Source organism: Erythrolamprus reginae, chromosome 8 (assembly GCF_031021105.1).
Source record: "Erythrolamprus reginae isolate rEryReg1 chromosome 8, rEryReg1.hap1, whole genome shotgun sequence".
In the NCBI taxonomy this organism is placed as follows: domain Eukaryota; kingdom Metazoa; phylum Chordata; class Lepidosauria; order Squamata; family Dipsadidae; genus Erythrolamprus; species Erythrolamprus reginae.
This window is the reverse complement of record NC_091957.1, coordinates 5,206,506-5,227,922: the sequence shown is the minus strand read 5'-3', so window position 1 is coordinate 5,227,922 and position 21,417 is coordinate 5,206,506. Positions and strand designations below refer to the sequence as shown.

At 42.9% G+C, this 21,417-nt stretch overlaps 1 protein-coding gene across 1 annotated transcript in view; it reads right to left on the bottom strand.

The window, feature by feature from the left end:
* The window catches only part of LOC139171378 (cytochrome b-like), a 29,458-nt gene extending 16,523 nt beyond the window's left edge, over positions 1–12,935 (bottom strand). Inside the window, exons 1-4 of the mRNA XM_070759583.1 lie at positions 12,918–12,935; positions 12,575–12,811; positions 11,446–11,584; positions 9,259–9,454 (exon numbers count right to left, since the gene is read on the bottom strand). Coding sequence (XP_070615684.1) covers positions 9,259–9,454; positions 11,446–11,584; positions 12,575–12,811; positions 12,918–12,935 — 590 coding nt within the window. The remainder of the gene's footprint in view (positions 1–9,258; positions 9,455–11,445; positions 11,585–12,574; positions 12,812–12,917) is intronic.
* Between the last annotated feature and the right edge of the window lie 8,482 nt (positions 12,936–21,417).

Here is a 21,417-nt window from a genome sequence, read left to right as displayed (position 1 = left end):
GGGAAGTTCCTTCCCTCCGTGAGTTTATGTTGGCTTTCTCCTTCTCCACTCTTGGATTCCATCTGCAATTTCCAGTTCCTTTTCTTGGTTGTTGTTGTTTTTTAAATGATCCATGGCCTTTATTTATTGTTTCTTCCCTCATATCTCCACCAAAAGTGCCTTCTATATATTTTCATTTCATTTCATTTTCTTATTTGCAGATGCAAATAAACAAAATAAAATACATTAGCACCTGAGGGTAGAACAAGAAGCAATGGAGGGAAACTAAAGGAGAGAAGCAACTTAGAACCAAGGAGAAATTTCCTGACAGTCAGAAGGGTTGATCAGTGGAACAGCCTGCCTCCAGAAGTTGTGAGCACTGGAAGTTTTAAAGCAGATGTTGGATAACCACCTGTCTGAAGTAGTGTAGGGTTTCCTGCCTAAGCAGGGGGTTGGACTAGAGGACCTCCAAGGTCCCTTCCAACTCTGTTATTATTATTTTACATTAGGTAAAAAAACACCTGAACTCAGTACAAAACTTCCGCATTCTTCAAGCGCATAGCGTTCTTGATTTCATCCAAATTTACCGTGTTTCCCCCAAAATAAGACAGCATCTTATATTAATTTCTGCTCCCAAAGATGTGCTATGTTTTATTTTCAGGGAATGTCTTATTTCCCCCCCCAATGAATTGTATCCTGTATCCTGCTGCAGCAAAAACACATCCAAACACGCAGCCGCATGTTGGATGTGTTTTAAATCTGATTGATGTGGCATTTTGGGATGCAATTTATGGACAGCAGTGTTATATATGTTCTGTTCGGGAACGCTGCAAAACGAAACGTCTCCTACCTCTTACTTTCGGGGGATGCCTTATTATTATTATTATTATTATTATTATTATTATTATTATTATTAATATTATTTATTGGATTTGTATGCCGCCCCTCTCCGCAGACTCGGGGCGGCTAACAACAACGATAAAAAACAACATGTAACAATCCAATTTAATAAAACAACTAAAAACCCTTATTATAAAAACCAAACATACACACAAACATACCATGCATAACTTGTAATGGCCTAGGGGAAGGAATATCCTAACTCCCCCATGCCTGGCAACAAAGGTGGGTCTTGAGTAATTTGCGAAAGACAAGGAGGGTGGGGGCCATTCTAATCTCTGGGGGGAGTTGATTCCAGAGGGCCGGGGCCGCCACAGAGAAGGCTCTTCCCCTGGGGCCCGCCAAACGACATTGTTTGGTCGACGCGACCCGGAGAAGGCCAACTCTGTGGGATCTTATCGGCCGCTGGGATTTGTGTGGTAGAAGGCAGTTCCGGATGTATTCTGGCCCAATGCCATGTAGGACAATTCTACGAAACCTCTCCCATGTCTTACTTTCTACGAAACCTCTCCTATGTCTTACTTTCGGGGGTGACTTATTTTTGGGGAAACAGGGTAATTGACACATTTCATTTCTCCTTCTGCCTCCTACTTCATTTAAAGCTAAGAACCGGCCACCGTTTTAAGAGCTCTGAGTCCATAAATGCCTCCCAACGTGTTACAGAGCTCTAACAGTTAATTTAGAGCTACCGGATAGAAGGAAAACAGCCTGGCCTACTGTTTATACCACCAATTATAATTGTTTCAGAGGTGGGTAATGTTCCCCCTCCAGCTACCCGCAGCTGGAAAGACAAGTCAGGCTTTAAAAATGAAAGCACGGGCTTAGCACATTGAGAGAACTCGTGCCAAAATTGAAGGCACTAAGTGGCGTGCCTTTGACGAGCGGGGAAAACTATTTAGCAGGCAGACGTGAGGGTGTGCTCACTTATGGGAGATACTACCAGGAACTGGTGAAGCCATTCCTTCTGTAGCTAAATCGAAGCCATTAATCCACGTAAAATCCACAAAGTGTAGATATCAGAGGGTTGTTGTTAATGACGAGTATTCTGAACAGTGACTGCTTACAAGCAGTGTGCCACAAGGGTCTGTTCTGGGTCCTATTCTTTTTAATATGTTTGTGAGGGGAAGGCTTGGTAGGGAAGGTTTGCCTATTTGCCGATGACTCTAAAGTGTGCAATAGGGTTGATATTCCTGGAGGCGTCTGTAATAAGGCAAATGATTTAGCTTTACTTGATAAGTGGTCAAAGCAATGGAAACTGCAGTTTAATGTTTCCAAATGTAAAATAATGCACTTGGGGAAAAGGAATCCTATTTGCTATTGCTGACATGTTTTAAGCCGCCCTGAGTCTAAGGAGAAGGGCGGCATAAAAAAATCGAATAAATAAATAAAATAAATAAATATTTGACATTAGTTGAGATTTTTGGCTTACATCTCAGCAATTTATCGTTCTTTCGTCTTTGTATATTTTATATCAATTACTTAATATATTTTATTTATTTTTATTTTATTTATTTATTTTGTCCAATACATAATACACATTGAAGAGAATAGATATGTAATAATATAAATAAAGAAAAGAATAGAAGAAAAGATATAAAAGTATAGGTGAACATATCTGAAAGGAAGAAAAGATAAATGAGATAAGGAGAGACAATTGGACAGGGGACGGAAGGCACACTGGTGCACTTATGCACGCTCCTTACAGACCTCTAAGGAACCTGGAGAGGTCAATCGTGGATAGTCTAAGGGAAAAATGTTGGGGGTTAGGGGTTGACACTATTGAGTCAGGTAATGAGTTCCATGCTTCGACAGCTCGGTTGCTGAAGTCATATTTTTTACAGTCAAGTTTGGAGTGGTTAATATTAAGTTTGAATCTGTTGCGTGCTCTTGTGTTGTTGTGGTTGAAGCTGAAGTAGTCATTGACAGGTAGAACGTTGCAGCATATGATCTTGTGGGCAATACTTAGATCATGTTTTAGGCGACGTAGTTCTAAGCTTTCTAGACCTAGGATTGATAGTCTGCTTTCGTAGGGTATTCTGTTTCGAGAGGAGGAGTGAAGGGCTCTTCTGGTGAAATATCTTTGGACATTTTCAAGGATGTTGATGTCTGAGATGTGGACATCTAAGTATATTGGTACATACTTAGTATTATATATATGCAGAGGTGGTATATATATATATATGCAGAGGTGGTATTTGTTGTCATGTCATCTGCTGTCTATCAATATAGAAACATAGAAACATAGAAGACTGATGGCAGAAAAAGACCTCATGGTCCATGTAGTCTGCCCTTGTACTATTTCCTGTATTTTATTTTACAATGGATATATGTTTATCCCAGGCATGTTTAAATTCAGTTACTGTGGATTTACCAACCACGTCTGCTGGAAGTTTGTTCCAAGGATCTACTACTCTTTCAGTGAAATAATATTTTCTCACGTTGCTTTTGATCTTTCCCCCAACTAACTTCAGATTGTGTCCCCTTGTTCTTGTGTTCACTTTCCTATTAAAAACACTTCCCTCCTGAACCTTATTTAACCCTTTAACATATTTAAATGTTTCGATCATGTCCCCCCTTTCCCTTCTGTCTTCCAGACTATACAGATTGAGTTCATTAAGTCTTTCCTGATACGTTTCATGCTTAAGACCTTCCACCATTCTTGTAGCCCATCTTTGGACCCGTTCAATTTTGTCAATCTCTTTTTGTAGGTGAGGTCTCCAGAACTGAACACAGTATTCCAAATGTGGTCTCACCAGCACTCTATATAAGGGGATCACAACCTCCCTCTTCCTGCTTGTGATACCTCTAGCTATGCAGCCAAGCATCCTACTTGCTTTTCCTACCGCCCGACCACACTGCTCACCCATTTTGAGACTGTCAGAAATCACGACCCCTAAATCCTTCTCTTCTGAAGTTTTTGCTAGCACAGAGTATTCGTTAGTTTCTATGTATATCATATTTGGGATAAAGTTTATTTCTATCGGCTGGTGGCATGGTCTGTTTATTTCTACCCAGTTTTCTTTCTCCCTAGCTGAGATGGACCCTAAGAGATAATGGCTTAATGTTTGTTTGTTTCTTTTTAAAAGCCTCTGTTTAAAACTGATGCATTTTGCTGAAGCTCCAACGATGCATGTATTGGGGGGGGGGGGGAGGAACTACCCACTGCAATCAATATTCTACACTCATGGGTGGTGTAGGGACCATCAATCGGTGAGGACAAATCAAGCCGAATCCATGGCTTAATGCAATTTAAGGAAGGGTTTGATTTACGGGACAGTAGAATCCTGACGTTTGCGGAATTGTTCTTTAAATAATTTAGCAGCTTCCAAACTGCTCATCTTCTGGGTTTCTCGGTGGCCTGTTTTCCATCCGTTGGTGGCAATTGGCTACCCTTCAGGATTGTCCTACTGCTTGAGAGATTGGTCACTTTGGTTTGGCAATAAAAGCAAGCCAATCAAGTCCTGGCTATTTCTCTCTGTTTCTCCCCTCCCACCCACCCCAAGATTTTGGGAGAAGCATTCTGCAGAATGCAAAATTTCAGTGGAAATTAACCATTTGCTAACTAAGGATGAGCAAAACCTCTCTGGATTTGGGTTTAAAAACTCTCTTCCCTTCTTCTTACCTCCACGCTGGTGAATCTGGCTGGACAATTTTTTTAAAAGGCTTTTTCATTTGGAGCATGGAGAAGAACATCCTTGGAATGATTCTATCAATGCTGGGAATATGCAATGTTGTAGTGCAAATGCTACAATATAATACAATAATGCATCGTTATAATTATTGTTATATTTTGTTTAATAAACGGTGACCCCTGACACCTTAAACATGATCTAAGTATTGCCCACAAGATTATATGCTGCAATGTCCTGCCTGTCAACAACTACTTCAGCTTCAACCACAACAACACAAGAGCACATAACAGATTCAAGCTCAATATTAACCACTCCAAACTTGACCGTAAAAGATACGACTTTAGTAATAGAGTTGTTGAAGCGTGGAACTCATTGCCGGACTCCATAGTATCATCCCCTAACCCCTAACATTTTACCCTTAGACTGTCCACGGTTGACCTCTCCAGATTCGTAAGAGGTCAGTAAGGGGCGTGCATAAGCGCACTAGAGTGCCTTCCGTCCCCTGTCCTATTGTCTCTCCTATATCCCATATATCTTCTCTTCTATCCCTCTATCTTTCTTCTATTCTCTCATTGATTTATTTTATCCTATACTCTCTCTTCTATTCTTTCTCTAATTCTATTTCCTCGAAGGTGTCCTCTATTACCTTCATTGTGTATTACTGTGTATTGGACAAAATAAATAAGCAAGCAAGCAAGCAAGCAAGCAAGCAAGCAAGCAAGCAAGCAAGCAAGCAAGCAAGCAAGCAAGCAAGCAAGCAAGCAAGCAAGCAAGCAAGCAAGCAAGCAAGCAAGCAAGCAAGCAAGCAAGCAAGCAAATAAATAAATAAAATATAAATAAATCTTCTCCCGAACGGGTGCATCTGCTAATGGTTAAGCATTTTCTGCCTAATGCTGTCACTTATCTCCAGCAGGATTGGAGCAAACTCTGTAGCTGGAGGGAGCCCCGTCTCTCCCCGCCCTTCCTCTGTCCTCCGTCTCGTTCAGATATGCAAAAAAATTATAAACTTTTGCTTCTTTGAGAAGAGATGCTTGGTTTCTCTCTCCCTCTGTTTCTCTAAGGCTCTGGCTGTGTTTACAGGACCTTGGCTTGAACCCTTTTGCTAAGTGAAGGTATGCTGAGCAGGGAAAGAGGACGGTTTGGCAGGCAAAAAAAAAGCTCCAGGAAGAAGCCTTAAGCCTTATTCTATTGGAGCTGCTTTTTCAACTTCCATCAAAACCTTGGATCGCATCCACGGTAGAAATTCCAAGGATAATAATAACGATGGTGGGAAGCATTGGAAGAATTATTTCTTGGGTCGCTCCCTAGGAACAAAGTCGGCTTCGCTGGACTAATAACTCCAGGAAGGTTACTGGTGCTCAGAAATCAAAGATTGGCGAGAGACATTGTCCTGGCTACGATCGGAATTTTGCTCACCATATTTTCCCCTACAAATTGGGAGGTTTAGAGTTTAGAAAGGGGGGAGGGGAATAGAGAAAAAAGGCTCGAGATTCATCCAAGACTCCCTCAATCCCAAATAATATTTAGATGATATTCCTTGGTGCACCAATCGTCAAATCATTGAATCGTAAAATCGTAATATCATCGAATCATTCAATCGTAGAATCGTAGAATCATAGAATCGTTGAATTGTTGAATCATTTAATCGTTGAATCATCAAATCATTGAATTGGCGAATCGTTGAATTATCAAATCACATAATTATAAAATCATAGAATCAGTCTTAGAATCATAAAATCACAGGGCTTGTAAGCGACCTTGGAGGCTTGTAGTCCAACTCCCTGCCCAAGACAGGAGATCCTTCTGCCATCCTGGCCAAATGGCTGTCCAATTTCTTCTTGAAAACTTCCAATGATGGAACCCCCACAGCTCAGGTGGCAAGCTGTTCCATTGATTAATCGTTCTCACAAATTCTTCCTTATTTTTAGACTGGATCTCGCTCTGATAAGATTCCAGTTGCTTTTTATTTGGTCCCTGGATGTTATGGAGAATAAATCATTGCCTTTTCCTTTAGGGCTATTTATCTTCGGAGTCTTTGGAGAGGGGTGGCATACAAATCTAATAAATTATTATTATTATTATTATTATTATTATTATTATTGTTGTTGTTGTTCTGTCAGGCTCTCTGGTAGACTCCTCCCAAAAATTCACAGGTACAAATTTCAGACACACACATACGTTTGAAAATTCAAAACAATGTTCTTTATAATGAAAATTCACTTAAACCAAGCCCTCTTTTGGTATAGCAAAGAGCACTCGTCTCCAAACAAACTGGTAATTTGTACAAGTCCCTTATCAGTTCTGTGATACTTAGCTTGCAGCTGTGAGGCAATTCACAGTCCTTCTTCTTTCACAAAGTGAAACACACTTTGCTCTGGTTTAGTTTCAAAGCGGGGAAAAATCAGCACACACAAAAAGTCTAAGTCAGTAAAGCAGTCACGAAACACAACAATCAGATAATCCTCCACAATGGCCAAACCCACAGGCTGCTATTTATAGCAGCCTCACTAATTACCCCAGCCCCACCCAACCACAGGTGGCCTCATTTTCTTTGATAATAATCTCTCAGTTGTTGTTGCCTATGCATCGCTCTCCGCATGAGTGGCTGTATCATTAACTCTTTTTCTGAATCCAAGGAGGAGCTAGATAATTGATCTCCTTCTGAGCTGTCTGCCACACTCTCCTCCTCCCTGTCACTCATGTCTTCTTGGTCAGAGGAGCCTTCATCAGCAGATTCCACCAGGGGCAAAACAGGCCTGCAGCATGTGGATGTCTCCCCCACATCCACAGTCCTTGGGGCAGGAGCTGGGCCAGAGCTAACCACAACAATTATTATTATTATTGTCTTTTCCATTTAGCATGTTGGGTTACCCAGTCATTGTGGCGAGGACGCCAAACGTAAAGATTTGGCACAAGGATAAATGACACACGGACTATTGACTGGCTGTCAGGGTTACAAGTAACACACTCATAGCAAACAAAACTCCAAGGCAGATCGATTCCCTCCCGGAATAAGTTTATTGGATATGTCATATTGGCACAGGCTGGTGAAAACTGACTCTAAACATTCCTGCAGTTTTCATCTAATGAAAAATAAAACTTTGTCACTTTCCCCAAAGCAACCAGTCATGTGACCCAATCAGGACACAGTCCAGTTGCTAGGTGACATCAAACCCTGCTTTCCAGACACCTGCAGGATTAGCAATAGCAATACCACTTAGACTTATATACCGCTTCCCAGTGCTTTACAGCCCTCTCTAAGCAGTCAGCATAATTGCCCCCAACAATCTGGGTCCCCATTTTATCCACCTCGGAAGGACGGAAAGCTGAGTCAACCTTGAGCCCTGGTGAGATTCGATCGGCCAAACTGCTGGCAGACGGTGATCAGCAGAAGTAGCCTGCAGTACTGCATTCTAACCACTGCGCCACCGTGGGGCATGTCCTTGGTTCCCAAGAGAAAGTATTTTGTTTTGACCATAACACTCCAACTATCTCTATGCCCCCGTCCCTGTCCTTCAGCTCCGATGTGTCAGCACTGAAGTCTCAAAACGACTTCAGGGTTGACACTGGCCACTTCCAACATCCTTCCCTGTCGCCCCTCGTTGTGAGCATTGTGATTTGTTTCGCACAGAGGGTCGCAAGCAGTGATGGGCTGCCAAAATTTTTACTGCCTTCTGTGGCAGTGGCTTATTTTGTGGGTGTGGCTTGTCAGCCATGTGACCAGGTGGGAGTGGCTTGATAATCATGTGAAGTCCCATTATTTGAATAGCCACAAAAAGAACAAATGAGAGACAGCATCATTTGTTGAGGAGCAGTCACATTTTAAGGTTTTGTCCTGAACCCACAAGGTTCAGTATGATAACAGATTAGGCAAGTAGCTCAGTTTTCTCTATCTGCTATAAAAGTTCAGTTCTAGATAATGATGAAAATGATTAAAGCATTTATGGGTTAAAAACACACTATTTAATTATTTCCCATTTTAAAAGTCATTAAGGATCATACTAAGGTACCAGAGAAGGAAGGACAATAAAAAAAACAATTTTCAATAAATAGTGCATAACTATCTCCACTGTGTGTGTCCCCACCCCCTCAGTGGGTGCAGCAGCCCATTTGTTGGTTTGAAGCGTTCATCTTGGTGTCTTGCAAGAGATGTTCTCCAAGCAACCGAGGAGACAAGAGGAAGTCAGACCTTTCAATTTCGCACGAGACGCCAGGCCGCTTGCTGTGTTCGCTTCCATTCATCAGCTTGAGAAATGCTCACCTGGAGATTCCTTAAATCTCATTGGCGCTCTAACCCACCGCCTCAAACTTGTTGAACTCTAAGTAAACAAACCAAGAAATGAACAGAAGGAAAAAAGTCCTCGGGGCCCATTTGTGAGGCTGATGGAGTACTAGTGATCCTTCCTTGGCTGTCAGCAGAAGAGATCCAAGGTTTTTGCAGTCAAGATTGTTTCACAAGCTATTGTTTCTGAGTAAATCTGATTCTTCCCTCCTCGTCTGCTCAAATAGGGGTGCATAACAGGCGGACGGATGGATGGAAAGACGGACAGACAAACAGATGGCCGGCCGGATGGATGGACAAAGGGACAGTGGAATGGACGGACAGACAGACAGAGGGATGAATGGACAGGCAGAGGGATGGACGGATGGAGGGATGGACAGACAGAAGGGCGGACCAATGGACTGACAGACAGACAGATGGACAGACGGAGGGACGGACAGATGGATGGACAGACGGACGGATGGATGGACAGAGGGACAGTGGGATAGATGGACAGAGGGATGGATGGATAGACAGAAGGATGGACAGACAGACAGATGGATGGACAGAGCGATGAATGGACAGACAGAGGTATGGAGGTATGGAGGGACAGACAGACAGATGGATACACGGATGGACAGATGGATGGACAGATGGACGGACAGACTGACAGATGAATGGACTGACAGACAGATGGACAGACAGATGGACAGATGGACAGACTGACGAATGGCCAGATGGATAGACTGATAGATGGACAGACAGACAGATGGATGGTTGGACAGATGGACTGCGGGACGGACAGACAGACGAACAGATGAACGGGCTGACTGACGGACGGACAGACCAACAGATGGACTGACGGATAGATGGACAGACAGACAGATGGACAGACAGACAGATGGATGGATAGATTTTTATACCTTCCAACGAAGCTATAAAACCAAACGATGTTGAGACTCTAGAAAGGGTGCAGGGAAGAGCAACTGGGATGATCAAGGGGGCTGGAGGCTAAAACGGAGAAGGAAGGGCCCAGCTGACCTTTTTTGTGTCTTCTCCCACAGGTTGTTTCATGCAACCTTTTGCCATCACTGGTGCTTCCCCCCCTCTCCTCCTCCTTAAAATGGGATCTCACCCTTTTTGAGGCTTGGATTGCAGCCCAGAAAAACCTTTCAGGATTTTTTTTTTTAAAAACCTCCAGCCTGCTCCAGGTGTGTTTGCAGCTGTAGGGCAGTCACCTGTTTCTGAGCAACTGTAGCCCCTGTTGGCTTCCTTTTATCTGAAACGGCTTTTGCATCAAACGAGAAGGGAAAAAAAAGAAAGGGGGAACAAAACCCCACATCGTGCTAGAGGCTTCCCTGCAGTGAGTCGGCCACGCTGAAAGAAAAGCTCTGCACGAGGTCAGAGGAAATACAGTGGTACCTCTACCTAAGAAGGCCTCTACTTACGAACTTTTCTAGATAAGAACTGGGTGTTCAAGATTTGTTTGCCTCTTCTCAAGAACCACTTTCCACTTACAAACCCGAGCCTCCGAAACTGTTACCGGAAAAGGCTTGGAGAAGCCTCCGTGGGGTCTCTCTAGGAATCTCCTGGGAGGAAACAGGGCTGGAAAAGGCAAGGAGAAGCCTCCATGGGGCCTCTCTAGGAATCTCCTGGGAGGAAACAGGGCCAGAAAAGGCAGGGAGAAGCCTCCGTGGGGCCTCTCTAGGAATCTCCTGGGAGGAAACAGGGCCGGGAAAGGCAGGGAGAAGCCTCCATGGGGCCTCTCTAGGAATCTCCTGGGAGGAAACAGGGCTGGGAAAGGCAGGGAGAAGCCTCCTTGGGGCCTCTCTAGGAATCTCCTGGGAGGAAACAGGGCCTCCGCCCTCCCTGTGGTTTCCCCAACCGCACACATTATTTGCTTTTGCATTGATTCCTATGGGAAAAATGGCTTCTTCTTACAAACTTTTCTACTTAAGAACCTGGTCACGGAACGAATTAAGTTCGTAAGTAGAGGGACCACTGTGTCCCCTTTTCCTTTTATAGAAATGACGTCACATGTGTGTGGAAAGCCACCAATGTGAACTTAGATGATGATGATTTTTTCCTCCCTGAATTGGAATTGAGGAATTTAAACATGAGCAACCGAATCGAATTGGATGCTCCGTGTGGATCAGGCTAATCCAAGCCAAGGACTCAACCCTCCCTTTTCTTTCCCACTGAATTGTGGGCAGTGGAGTGGATTTGCCTCTCCTGCTTGTCTAGTCTAATTGTATTCTGTCCTGTCCTGTCCTGTCCTGGTCTGGTCTGGTCTGGTCTGGTCTGATCTGATCTACTCTACTCTACTCTACTCTACTCTACTCTACTCTACTCTACTCTACTCTACTCTACTCGACTCGACTCGACTCAACTCAACTCAACTCCTGTTTTGTTCTGTTCTGTTCCAGCCTAGCCTAGCCTTGTCTACTTTAATTCTGTTCTATTCTGTTCTGTTCTGTCCTGTCTAGTCTAGTCAAGTCGAGTCTAGTCTATTTCTGTTCTATTCTGTTCTTTCTGTTTTATTCTAGACTGGACTAGACTAGACTAATGTATTCCACTCTTATTCTATTCTATTCTATTCTATTCCATTCCATTCCATTCTATTCCTTTTTCTATTCCACATTCCAATTCTTCTAATTCTTCTCTTCTCTTCACCAAAATAGGAAGCCATTTCCCACGACTGCTGAGAAGCTGATGCCAGGCTGGGCATCAGCACTAAATAGCCTTGGACAGCTCCAGAGCAGAGCTCCCATCGTGGGACAAATTCAACATCTCCTTTGCTTGCCAGTCCAGCCTAAGGAAGCCCATTCACCCAATTGGGGTGATTCTTTATATTCAACCTAATAGCTCCGTGTAAATTTCCAACCCCTCCATTACGCACCACCCTAAGTAGTGATAGTTGTGGGATAGACTGAGAGAAGTTGTGAATTCTAGTTCTGCTTCAAGCATGAAAACAGGCGATTTGACCCAGTCTCCAGAAGATGGCGAGTTCCAGTCCCGCCTTATGCAGGCTGGGTGACTTTCATCGAGAAACTAGGTGTCAGTGAGTTCTAGTCCCATCTTAGGCATGAAAGCTGGCTGGGTGACTTTGGGCCACATGCATCTCTTAGCTGCCACTGAGTTCAAGTCCGACGGGTGGAAAAAAAACCCTCTTCAAATTTTCTTCCCTAGCAGAGTACAGTGTCCCCTTGATTTTCGCGGGTTCGAACTTCGCGAATAGCCTATACCATGGTTTTTCAAAAAATATTAATTAAAAAATACTTAGCGGTTTTTTTCTTATACCACGGTTTTTCCCATCCAGTGACGTCATATGTCATCACCAAACTAATAATTTTTGCAAATAAATAACAAAAATAATAATTATTGTTAATAAATAATTATGTTTATAAATATCAGGATCACTAAGTGTCTTATTCAATGGGGAGTACCAGTAATAATGGTGAGTAAATGGTTGTTAAGGGGATGGGAAATGGTAATTTAGGGGTTTAAAGTGTTAAGGGAAGGCTTGTGATACTGTCCATAGCCAAAAATGGTGTATTTACTTCCGCATCTCTACTTCGCGGAAATTCGACTTTCGCGGGCGGTCTCGGAACGCATCCCCCGCGGAAATCGAGGGAACACTGTATCTCAAAAGCAAGTCCATTTATTAGCCGAAAGATTTTATTTTATTTTAAAGAGACATGTTTTGCGGGCCACTCGTAGTTTCCTCCTCGGCCCTACTTAGCTAGGCTTAACTCATAACACGACAGCTGATCCTTGAAATGGATCCCCGAAAGTTTCCCACCTCTGATCTCCAGCGGTGATGATGCAGCCGTAGCTTGCTTGCCCCTCTCAGGTTTCCCTGGCCTCGGCGCGACTTCAGCCCTGGACTCTCTTGACTCTGGCTGTAGAATTTGAAAACAAAAACCGCATGGCACACCAGCAGGAGCCTGGATGAAGTAGAAGGGCCCGCGTTGACCTTCAGATCAAAGGGGAATGTTTCGGCCCCGGCTGAGCACGGAGAGTGCTTGTTTGAACTCAACTATGTCAAAATATAAGTCAACAGAAGAAAGCTGAAGAAAGCTCTCCCACGGCTTGTGGGCACTGCAGGGGGAGAGAGAGAGAGAGAGACCCCCTCTTTTTTTTACCCTGTCGATCCTTGCCATTTTGAATGGCAGAATGCTTTGAGAGACAGCGTTTTGGCTGGGAGAAGCCAAAATAATAATAAGAACATAAGAAGAGCCATGTTGAATGGGGCCGAAGCCCATCAAGTCCAGCATTCTGTGGCCCACAGTGGCCCACCAATTGTCCATGGGGATTTTGAGCAGAGAGAGAAGGCAAAACCCTCCCTTTCCCTTGACCCCCCCAACAAATGGTACCCAAGGGAAACCTGCCTGCCAACTTAGAGGCAGCACTTGGACATCCATTTCAATAACCACCGATACATTTGGCATAGAAACGGAAGACTGACGGCAGAAAAAGACCTCATGGTCCATCTAGTCTGCCCTTGTACTATTTCCTTTATTTTATCTTACAATGGATATATGTTTATCCCAGGCATGTTTAAATTCAGTTACTGCGGATTTACCAACCACGTCTGCTGGAAGTTTGTTCCAAGGATCTACTACTCTTTCAGTGAAATAATATTTTCTCACGTTGCTTTTGATCTTTCCCCCAACTAACTTCAGATTGTGTCTCCTTGTTCTTGTGTTCACTTTCCTATTAAAAACACTTCCCTCCTGAACCTTATTTAACCCTTTAACATATTTAAATGTTTCGATCATGTCCCCCCTTTTCCTTCTGTCCTCCAGACTATACAGATTGAGTTCATGAAGTCTTTCCTGATACATTTTATGCTTAAGACCTTCCACCATTCTTGTAGCCCGTCTTTGGACCCGTTCAATTTTGTCAATATCTTTTTGTAGGTGAGGTCTCCAGAACTGAACACAGTATTCCAAATGTAGTCTCACCAGCGCTCTATATAAGGGGATCACAATCTCCCTCTTCCTGCTTATTATACCTCTAGCTATGCAGCCAAGCATCTTACTTGCTTTTCCTACTGCCCGACCACACTGCTCACCCATTTTGAGACTGTCAGAAATCACTACCCCTAAATCCTTTTCTTCTAAAGTTTTTGCTAACACAGAACTGCCAATGCAATACTCAGATTGAGGATTCCTTTTCCCCAAGTGCATTATTTTACATTTGGAAACATTAAACTGCAGTTTCCATTGCTTTGACCATTTATCTAATAAAGCTAAATTATTTACCATATTACAGACCCCTCCAGGAATATCAACTCTATTGCATCCATGAGTCTGTCTAATCCTGACTTGAAGCTGTAAGGCTGACATGTGTCATGACCTCTTCTGGAAGGGAATCCCATCAACCAATGACCCTCTGGGTGAAGAAATATTTCCCTTTATTTGTCCTCACTTTCTTACCTGTGAGCTTTAGGGAGTCCCCCCTCATCCTAATATTGTGTGATAGACAAAATGATTTTTCTCTATCCACCTTTTCTATCCCATGCATGATTTTATACACTTTGATCAAGTCACCCCTTAAACGCCGTCTTTCAAGGCTGAAGAGACCAAGGCATTGCAACCTGGTTTCATAAGGGAGGGGCTCCATTTCCTTGATCGTTCTTGTTGCCCTTTTTTGCACCTTTTCCAGTTCCATTATATGCTTCTTGAGATGCGATGACCAGACTACATGTTTAATTTTATTGACATTTTTATTCCGGCGAGTAGTTGTCATGAGGAACCAAAATACACTGCTTTTGCCCAGGGCCCATAATGTTGTTAAGACCGGCCCGGATCCAATCCGCTTACGTGAACTCAGTTTGGAGGTTTTCATTCAGTCGGATCTTGGGGAATTTCCAAATCAGTTCAAGATTTCTCTGGGTGTGTGGACAGAACAAGCTGGCTTCTTAACTGAATGAAGGGGTTTGACGATCCAAATCTAATTGAGTTGACTCTTTCAATCAGTGCAGATGGAATTGGCTCGGGTTTTTTCCGAAGCAAATAAATGTTTTGAATTAGATCAAGCCTCGTTTGGTGGAACTCTGCCCCCTACACCCGTCCCCAAAGTCATTCCTATGAAAGACACCGTAAATTGAAAGACCCTGCTCTGTGGCCCCCTTAATCAAGTTGTACTTCTGGTAGCTGTTGAAAGAGGCATTTGAGAAGGGGATGTATATTTCTATTGGTGGGGGGACACTCATTGTTCGATGTCCTTTTCCCTATTGATGGATACCATAAAAACATAGAAGATTGACGGCAGAAAAAGACCTCTTGGTCTATCTAGTCTGTCCTTATACTATTTCCTGTATTTCATCTTAGGATGGATCTATGCATATAATAATAATAATAATAATAATAATAATAATAATAATAATAATTATTATTATTATTATTATTATTATTATTATTTATTAGATTTGTATGCCGCCCCTCTCCGAGGACTCAGAGCGGCTCACAACAACAATACAACATGCACAAACCTAATATTAAAAACAATTTAAAACCCTCGTTATAAAAAGAAAAACAATCACACAACCTAACAATCCATACATAAAACAATAGTAGCTAGGAGTATATTAATTCCAAGCATGTTTAAATTCAGTGACTGTGGATTTAGCAACCACGTGTGCTGGAAATTTGTTCCAAGCATCTACTACTCTTTCAGTCAAATAATATTTTCTCACATTGCCTCTGATCTTTCCCCCAACTAACCTCAGATTGTGCCCCCTTGATTTTGTGTTCACTTTCCTAATAAAAACATTTCCCTCCTGAACCTTATTTAATCCTTGAACATCTTTAAATGTTTCGGACATGTCCTCCCTTTCCCTTCTGTCCTCCAGACTATACAGATTGAGTTCATGGAGTCTTTCCTGGTAAGTTTTATGCGTAAGACCTTCCACCATTTTTTGTAGCCCGTCTTTGGACCTGTTCAATTTTATCAATGTCTTTTTGTAGGTGAGGTCTTCAGAACTGAACACAGTATTCCAAATGTGGTCTCACCTGCGCTCTATACAGCGGGATCACAATCTCCCTCTTCCTGCTTGTTAAACCTCTAGCTATGCAGCCAAGCATTCTACTTGCTTTCCCTACCGCCTGACCCCACTATTTACCCATTTAGGAGACTGTCAGAAATCACAACCCCTAAATCCTTCTCTTCTGAAGTTTTTGCTAACATAGAATTGCCAATACAGGGTAGATTGGATACCACTCTCTCTCCAGGATTATCTCTTTCATCCATTGGCAAAGTCCCAAAGGTGCTTTTTCAAGAGGCAACTGGACTTCGAGACAACAATGAATCCGCATACAGATGGGAGTTTGAGCAACTAGCCTCATGGTGCGACTGGAACAACCTGCTAAAAGGGCATTATAAATAAATGTTATTAATCTGAAACTGAGCACACTAAAAGCTATAGGCATGGTGGTAGACTTTAGGAGAAACCCTCCCATACTTACACCTCTTACAATACTAGACAACAAAGTATCAACAGTACAGACCTTCAAGTTTCTAGGTTCTTTCATATCTGAAGACCTAAAATGGTCAGCTAACATCAAAGACATCATCAAAAGAGCACAACAAAGAATGTTATTTCTGTGCCAACTCAGGCAGCTCAAACTAGCCAAGGATCTGCTGATCAAGTTCTACGGAGGCGTTGAGTGTCATTTGCACCTCTGTAACTGTCAGGTTCGGTTCTGCAACCCAATAAGACTGACAGGGATTTCAGAGGATAATCAGAACTGCTGCATGAATCCCAGCGACCAGTTAGGTCCCACAGAGTGGATCTTCTCCGGGTCCCGTCAACTAAGCAATGTCGCCTGGCGGGACCCAGGGGAAGAGCCTTCTCTGTGGCGGCCCCAGCCCTCTGGAACCAACTCCCCCCAGAGATTAGAACGGCCCCCACCCTCCTTGCCTTTCGTAAACAACTTAAAACCCACCTCTGCCACCAGGCATGGGGGAATTGAGATCCTCTTTCCCCCTAGGCCTTTACAATTCTATGCATGGTATGTATGTATGTATGTTTGGTTTTTATATTAATTGATTTTTAATCATCAATACCAAATTACTATTGTACACTGTTTTATTGTCGCTGTTAGCCGCCCCGAGTCTCTGGAGAGGGGCGGCATACAAATCCAATAAATAAATAAATAAATAAATAAATAAATTGCTGCCAACCTGCCTTCCATTGAGGACCTGGATACTGCACGAGTCAAAAAGAGGGACGTGAAAATATTTACTGACCCCCTCGCATTCTGGACACAAACTGTTTCAACCCCTACCCTCAAAAGGCTGCTACAGAGCACTGCACACCGAGACAACTAAACACAAGGACAGTTTTTCCCTCGAACGCCATCACTCTGCTACACAAATATTTTCCTCACCATTATCAAATTATTCCCTGTCTGCACTACTATTACTAGTGTTTTGTCATCATTCCTATCACCCATTTCCTCCCAATTGTGACTGTATGACTTATTGATATTGATTGTTTCCTCATTGCTTATTTGACCCGTCTGACAATCATTAAGTGTTGTACCTCATGATTCTTGACAAATGCATCTTTTTTCTTTTATGTACACTGAGAGCATCTGCACCAAAGACAAATTCCTTGTGTGTCCAATCACACTTGGCCAATAAAGAATTCTATTCCATTCCATTCTATTCTATTCTATTCTATTTTATTTTACTCTACTCATTCTATTCTCTTCTCTTCTCTTCTATTCTACTCACTCTATTCTATTCTACTCTACTCACTCTATTTTATTTTACTCTACTCATTCTATTCTATTCTACTCACTCTACTCCACTCCACTCTACTCTACTCTACTCACTCTATTCTATTCTATTCTACTCTACTCATTCTATTCTATTCTACTCTACTCTATTCGTAAATCTACAGTCACTGAATTTAAACATGCCTGGGATAAACATATATCCATCCTACAATAAAATACAGGAAATAACATAAGGGCAGACTAAATGGACCAGGAGGTCTTTTTCTGCTGTCAATCTTCTGTGTTTCTATGTTTCTATTCTATATTCTAAAGGTGATACCAGACAGGGAAGAACTCAAAGAAGCAGTGCAAGTTCAGATGTCCAAAGCATTGCCAAGAGTCGGACACGACTGAATGTATATCATCATCATCATCATCATCATCATCATCATCATCACCCTTCGGTATTAATTTCCTAAATTTCTACACCCACCCCCTTGCAGTTCTTTGAAAGGAGAAGCGCCTGTGTCTTTCCCTCCAAAGTTACCCAGCTGAGCTCAGCTTTACAAGTCCTTCTCCCCCCCTTTCTGTCGGCACACACAACCCCTCCCTCCAAAATGGCCCAGTGTGGCAGTTGTTTCATTGACAACCATCCTGCAGAATAGCACGGGGAGATATTTCACCAAGATCCCTATCCGCAATGCAATAAACCTCGCCCGCTAACACAGCAGAAGACTGCTAATGTTTTAATAGCTAATCACAGGCAAGAGACACGTTGGACAAAGCTAAAATGCATTTTACTACCTGCAGCTGATAAATATCTCAGGAAAGGAGCTGCTTTCACAAGCAAAAACCCCCCCACAAAACCCCTCCAACAACCCTTAATTCCGCTCATCGCCGGAATCAAAACCATTCGAAGGGTCTCCTGTGATAAATTTAATACTGACGGTAATACTTGGATGAATCTTTCCTCACCGGCTCTCCTGGCTAAATGTGGTCTCGCCTGACAAATAAGGAGAGCCAGGCCCTTTCCCACCGCTTGCAAAAAACGAACGCCGTGCTTATTGGAAATTTCTCCTTGTCTTTCCCTGCGCTCTCTTTACGCAGTTCTGGAATGGATTTGGATGGGTTTAAACGCGGCGGAAGATGGGCCATTAGGCTACAAGGCCATAATGCGATCCGCATTCTTCACATTTCCAGCTAGAGATTAATTCTGGAGCTACCGAATTCCTCGGCTACAATTCTGGGCCAGGAAACACGCAGAAATTACAACAGGACCATTAAAACTGGCTCAGCTTCTCCCTTCGAGTCTTAGTTTACTCCTGGTACCCGTGTTAGAGTTGCATTGCTCAGAACCTGCCCGACCCAAGTAGGCCAGCCACAGACCAGGATACCAGGAACTGAAGTCTTTGCAGATTATTGAAAACAATATAGCAGAAAGTTCAAAGAAAATATTTCCTTCTTCTTAGCAAAACGAGTCTTCGGAGAGGGGCGGCATACAAATCTAAGTAATAAATAAATATATTTATACTGTAACTATCTCACTAGACGATTCACCTATACACTATAATCACAAGCCACACAATAACTACCTCGGACCAAACTAACCTTCAAGCCACAATATCTTCAAGCCAAACAATATCTTTAAGCTACACCTATACAAAGGTGTATCATGTTATATACATTAGTCAACCAATCAGGTTATAGCTCATTCTGTAGACTCATGGTGACTAAGCATTCTTTCAATGTTACATTCATTATGGTAATTACAATCCTTCTTCCTTCCTTCCTTCCTTCCTTCCTTCCTTCCTTCCTTCCTTCCTTCCTTCCTTCCTTCCTTCCTTCCTTCCTTCCTTTCTCCAGTTGGAATATTACATCAGGCCAGGCCTAGTCCTGACAACCTGGTGCTATTTTCCTTACAGGAATAGGGAAGTGATTTACTGCCAAGGTTTTTTTTTTACTTCTCAATCTGGGTTGTGGTTCAGAGATTTTTGGAAGTCTCTCATCTAAGCTTATTACAAGAAGAGTATACTCAACTCCTCTGCTCGCAATACAATTCCTTATTCCAGTAGACATGAAATTTTAGGCCTGGATAACCTTGAACTATGCTGTCTACATTCCGACCTAAGCTTAGCACACAAGATCATCTACCTTAATGTCCTATCTATTAACTACTACTTTAATAGCACTTGTTGACAAATAAAATAAACAAAGCTGGTCTGGATCTACTGGGCTTTTTCAAAGCTTGGAAAAATCTAAAGTCATTGTGTCCTCGAAAGCCCTAAACCTAAAGCCTCCTGGTTTAGTCTCATGGCAGTTTATCTGATTCATAGTTTTGTCATGATCGTTGTTTTTGCTCTTCAAGACTGTGTGTGGATTTTCTGGACTTTAGAATTGGACTCAATTTCCCAGTTATTGGGTGAGAAATTGGATTGCATTTAACCTGTGCCTTGTGTGTACCAGAAAATCCCTTTGACATTTAAAAAGGGAGCTGTTTCTGTTTTTCTGTTGATAAAGACTTTGGGGTTTTCCTTCTATCCTGTGATGTGTGTCTTTCTGGACTAATTACCCTGTAATTACAGGCGGTTGAGACACACCGGCAGAACACCTCGTGGGGTTGTGAAATGTCTCCAAGGAAACAACCCAGCTCAGAGAGTAACAAGGACCCTACAGTCCTCCTCCTCCTCCTCCCTTTCTCTTCCTCCTCTATTCCCCAAACATCTTCTAGCACTGATGAGGTTACCTAGTTGGGTCATGAAACATCTGCGAGGGAAACAACCCAGCTTGGAGCATGCCAAGGATCCTATCCCGTTTCTTGCTTTTTCACTAAGCGAGCCCAGGTCTCCTCCAAGCGTTTGTTGAGCTTTTCCACAAAGCCACACCTCCCTGCGTCTTTGCAAAAGCAGGTCACCTCGAGGGAGAATGTCTCCGGTTTGGGTTTCACCCCTGGAAAGAGGCCTGAGTGCAGCTGCGAGACCTAATTAGATTTTATTTCAAGGGGGGATGGCAGGATGGGAGGGGGGGGTCAGTTACAGGTTGATAATTAGGTGCCGACAGTAGACGGGCAAATATCACTGCAAAACAATTACAGGAGGAGCAGCTGAGCTTTTTTATCGGAAACCCACGCCAAAAATATGAAGGAAAGTGGGGGGAAAATAGAAACCCTTTGAAGAGGGTTCGTTGGAAATTTACGAAGAGTTGACAGTAGGGAACCTTTTCGGAATTGGCAAAAGACAAGTGTCAAGCCGGTGCAGAAGTTGGTGATAAATTAACGGCTTGCCACACTATCTATATAAGGCCTGATATTGATGGGGTGATTTTCATGAGGGAACAAAGAATTCTTTCAAAGGGTTCAAGGCAATCCTATACCCACCCACCTGGGCGGAAGCAGAAGGAGGACTGGCCACGCTGGCACAAGCTAAGTGGGCAACATGACAAGTTTGCGGGTGGGTGGGTGGGACAAGGGATATGAACTTTCAACTGGATGGGAAACTCAGATACAGGTTTCCCACTGTGGGTGTCAGGATGGCTCCGGCAATAAATTGAAACTTTGAGGAGTACTATGACTCGGACTCTGATTTAGTTCGGATGTTATCTGGAACCTTGACAACAAGGCAATGGGCGCATTCGTTCATTGATGTCCTGTTGATCTTGGAAGCTCAATGGTTTGTTTGTTGTTTTAGCTATCTGCTTATCGGAAATAATATTTTAATCTGAGCCACCATGCAAGACAAAACTGCAGGTGATGGCTACGGGACTAAGCAACCCAAAATCTACGATTACCCCTCGGCCAAATCCAGATGGATCATTGCTTGGAATACACTCCCCGAATCCGTGGTTTCTTCCCCAAACCCCCATAACTTGAACCTTAGACTGTTTGCAGTCGGCCTCACCCCATTCCTAAAGAGGTCTGAAA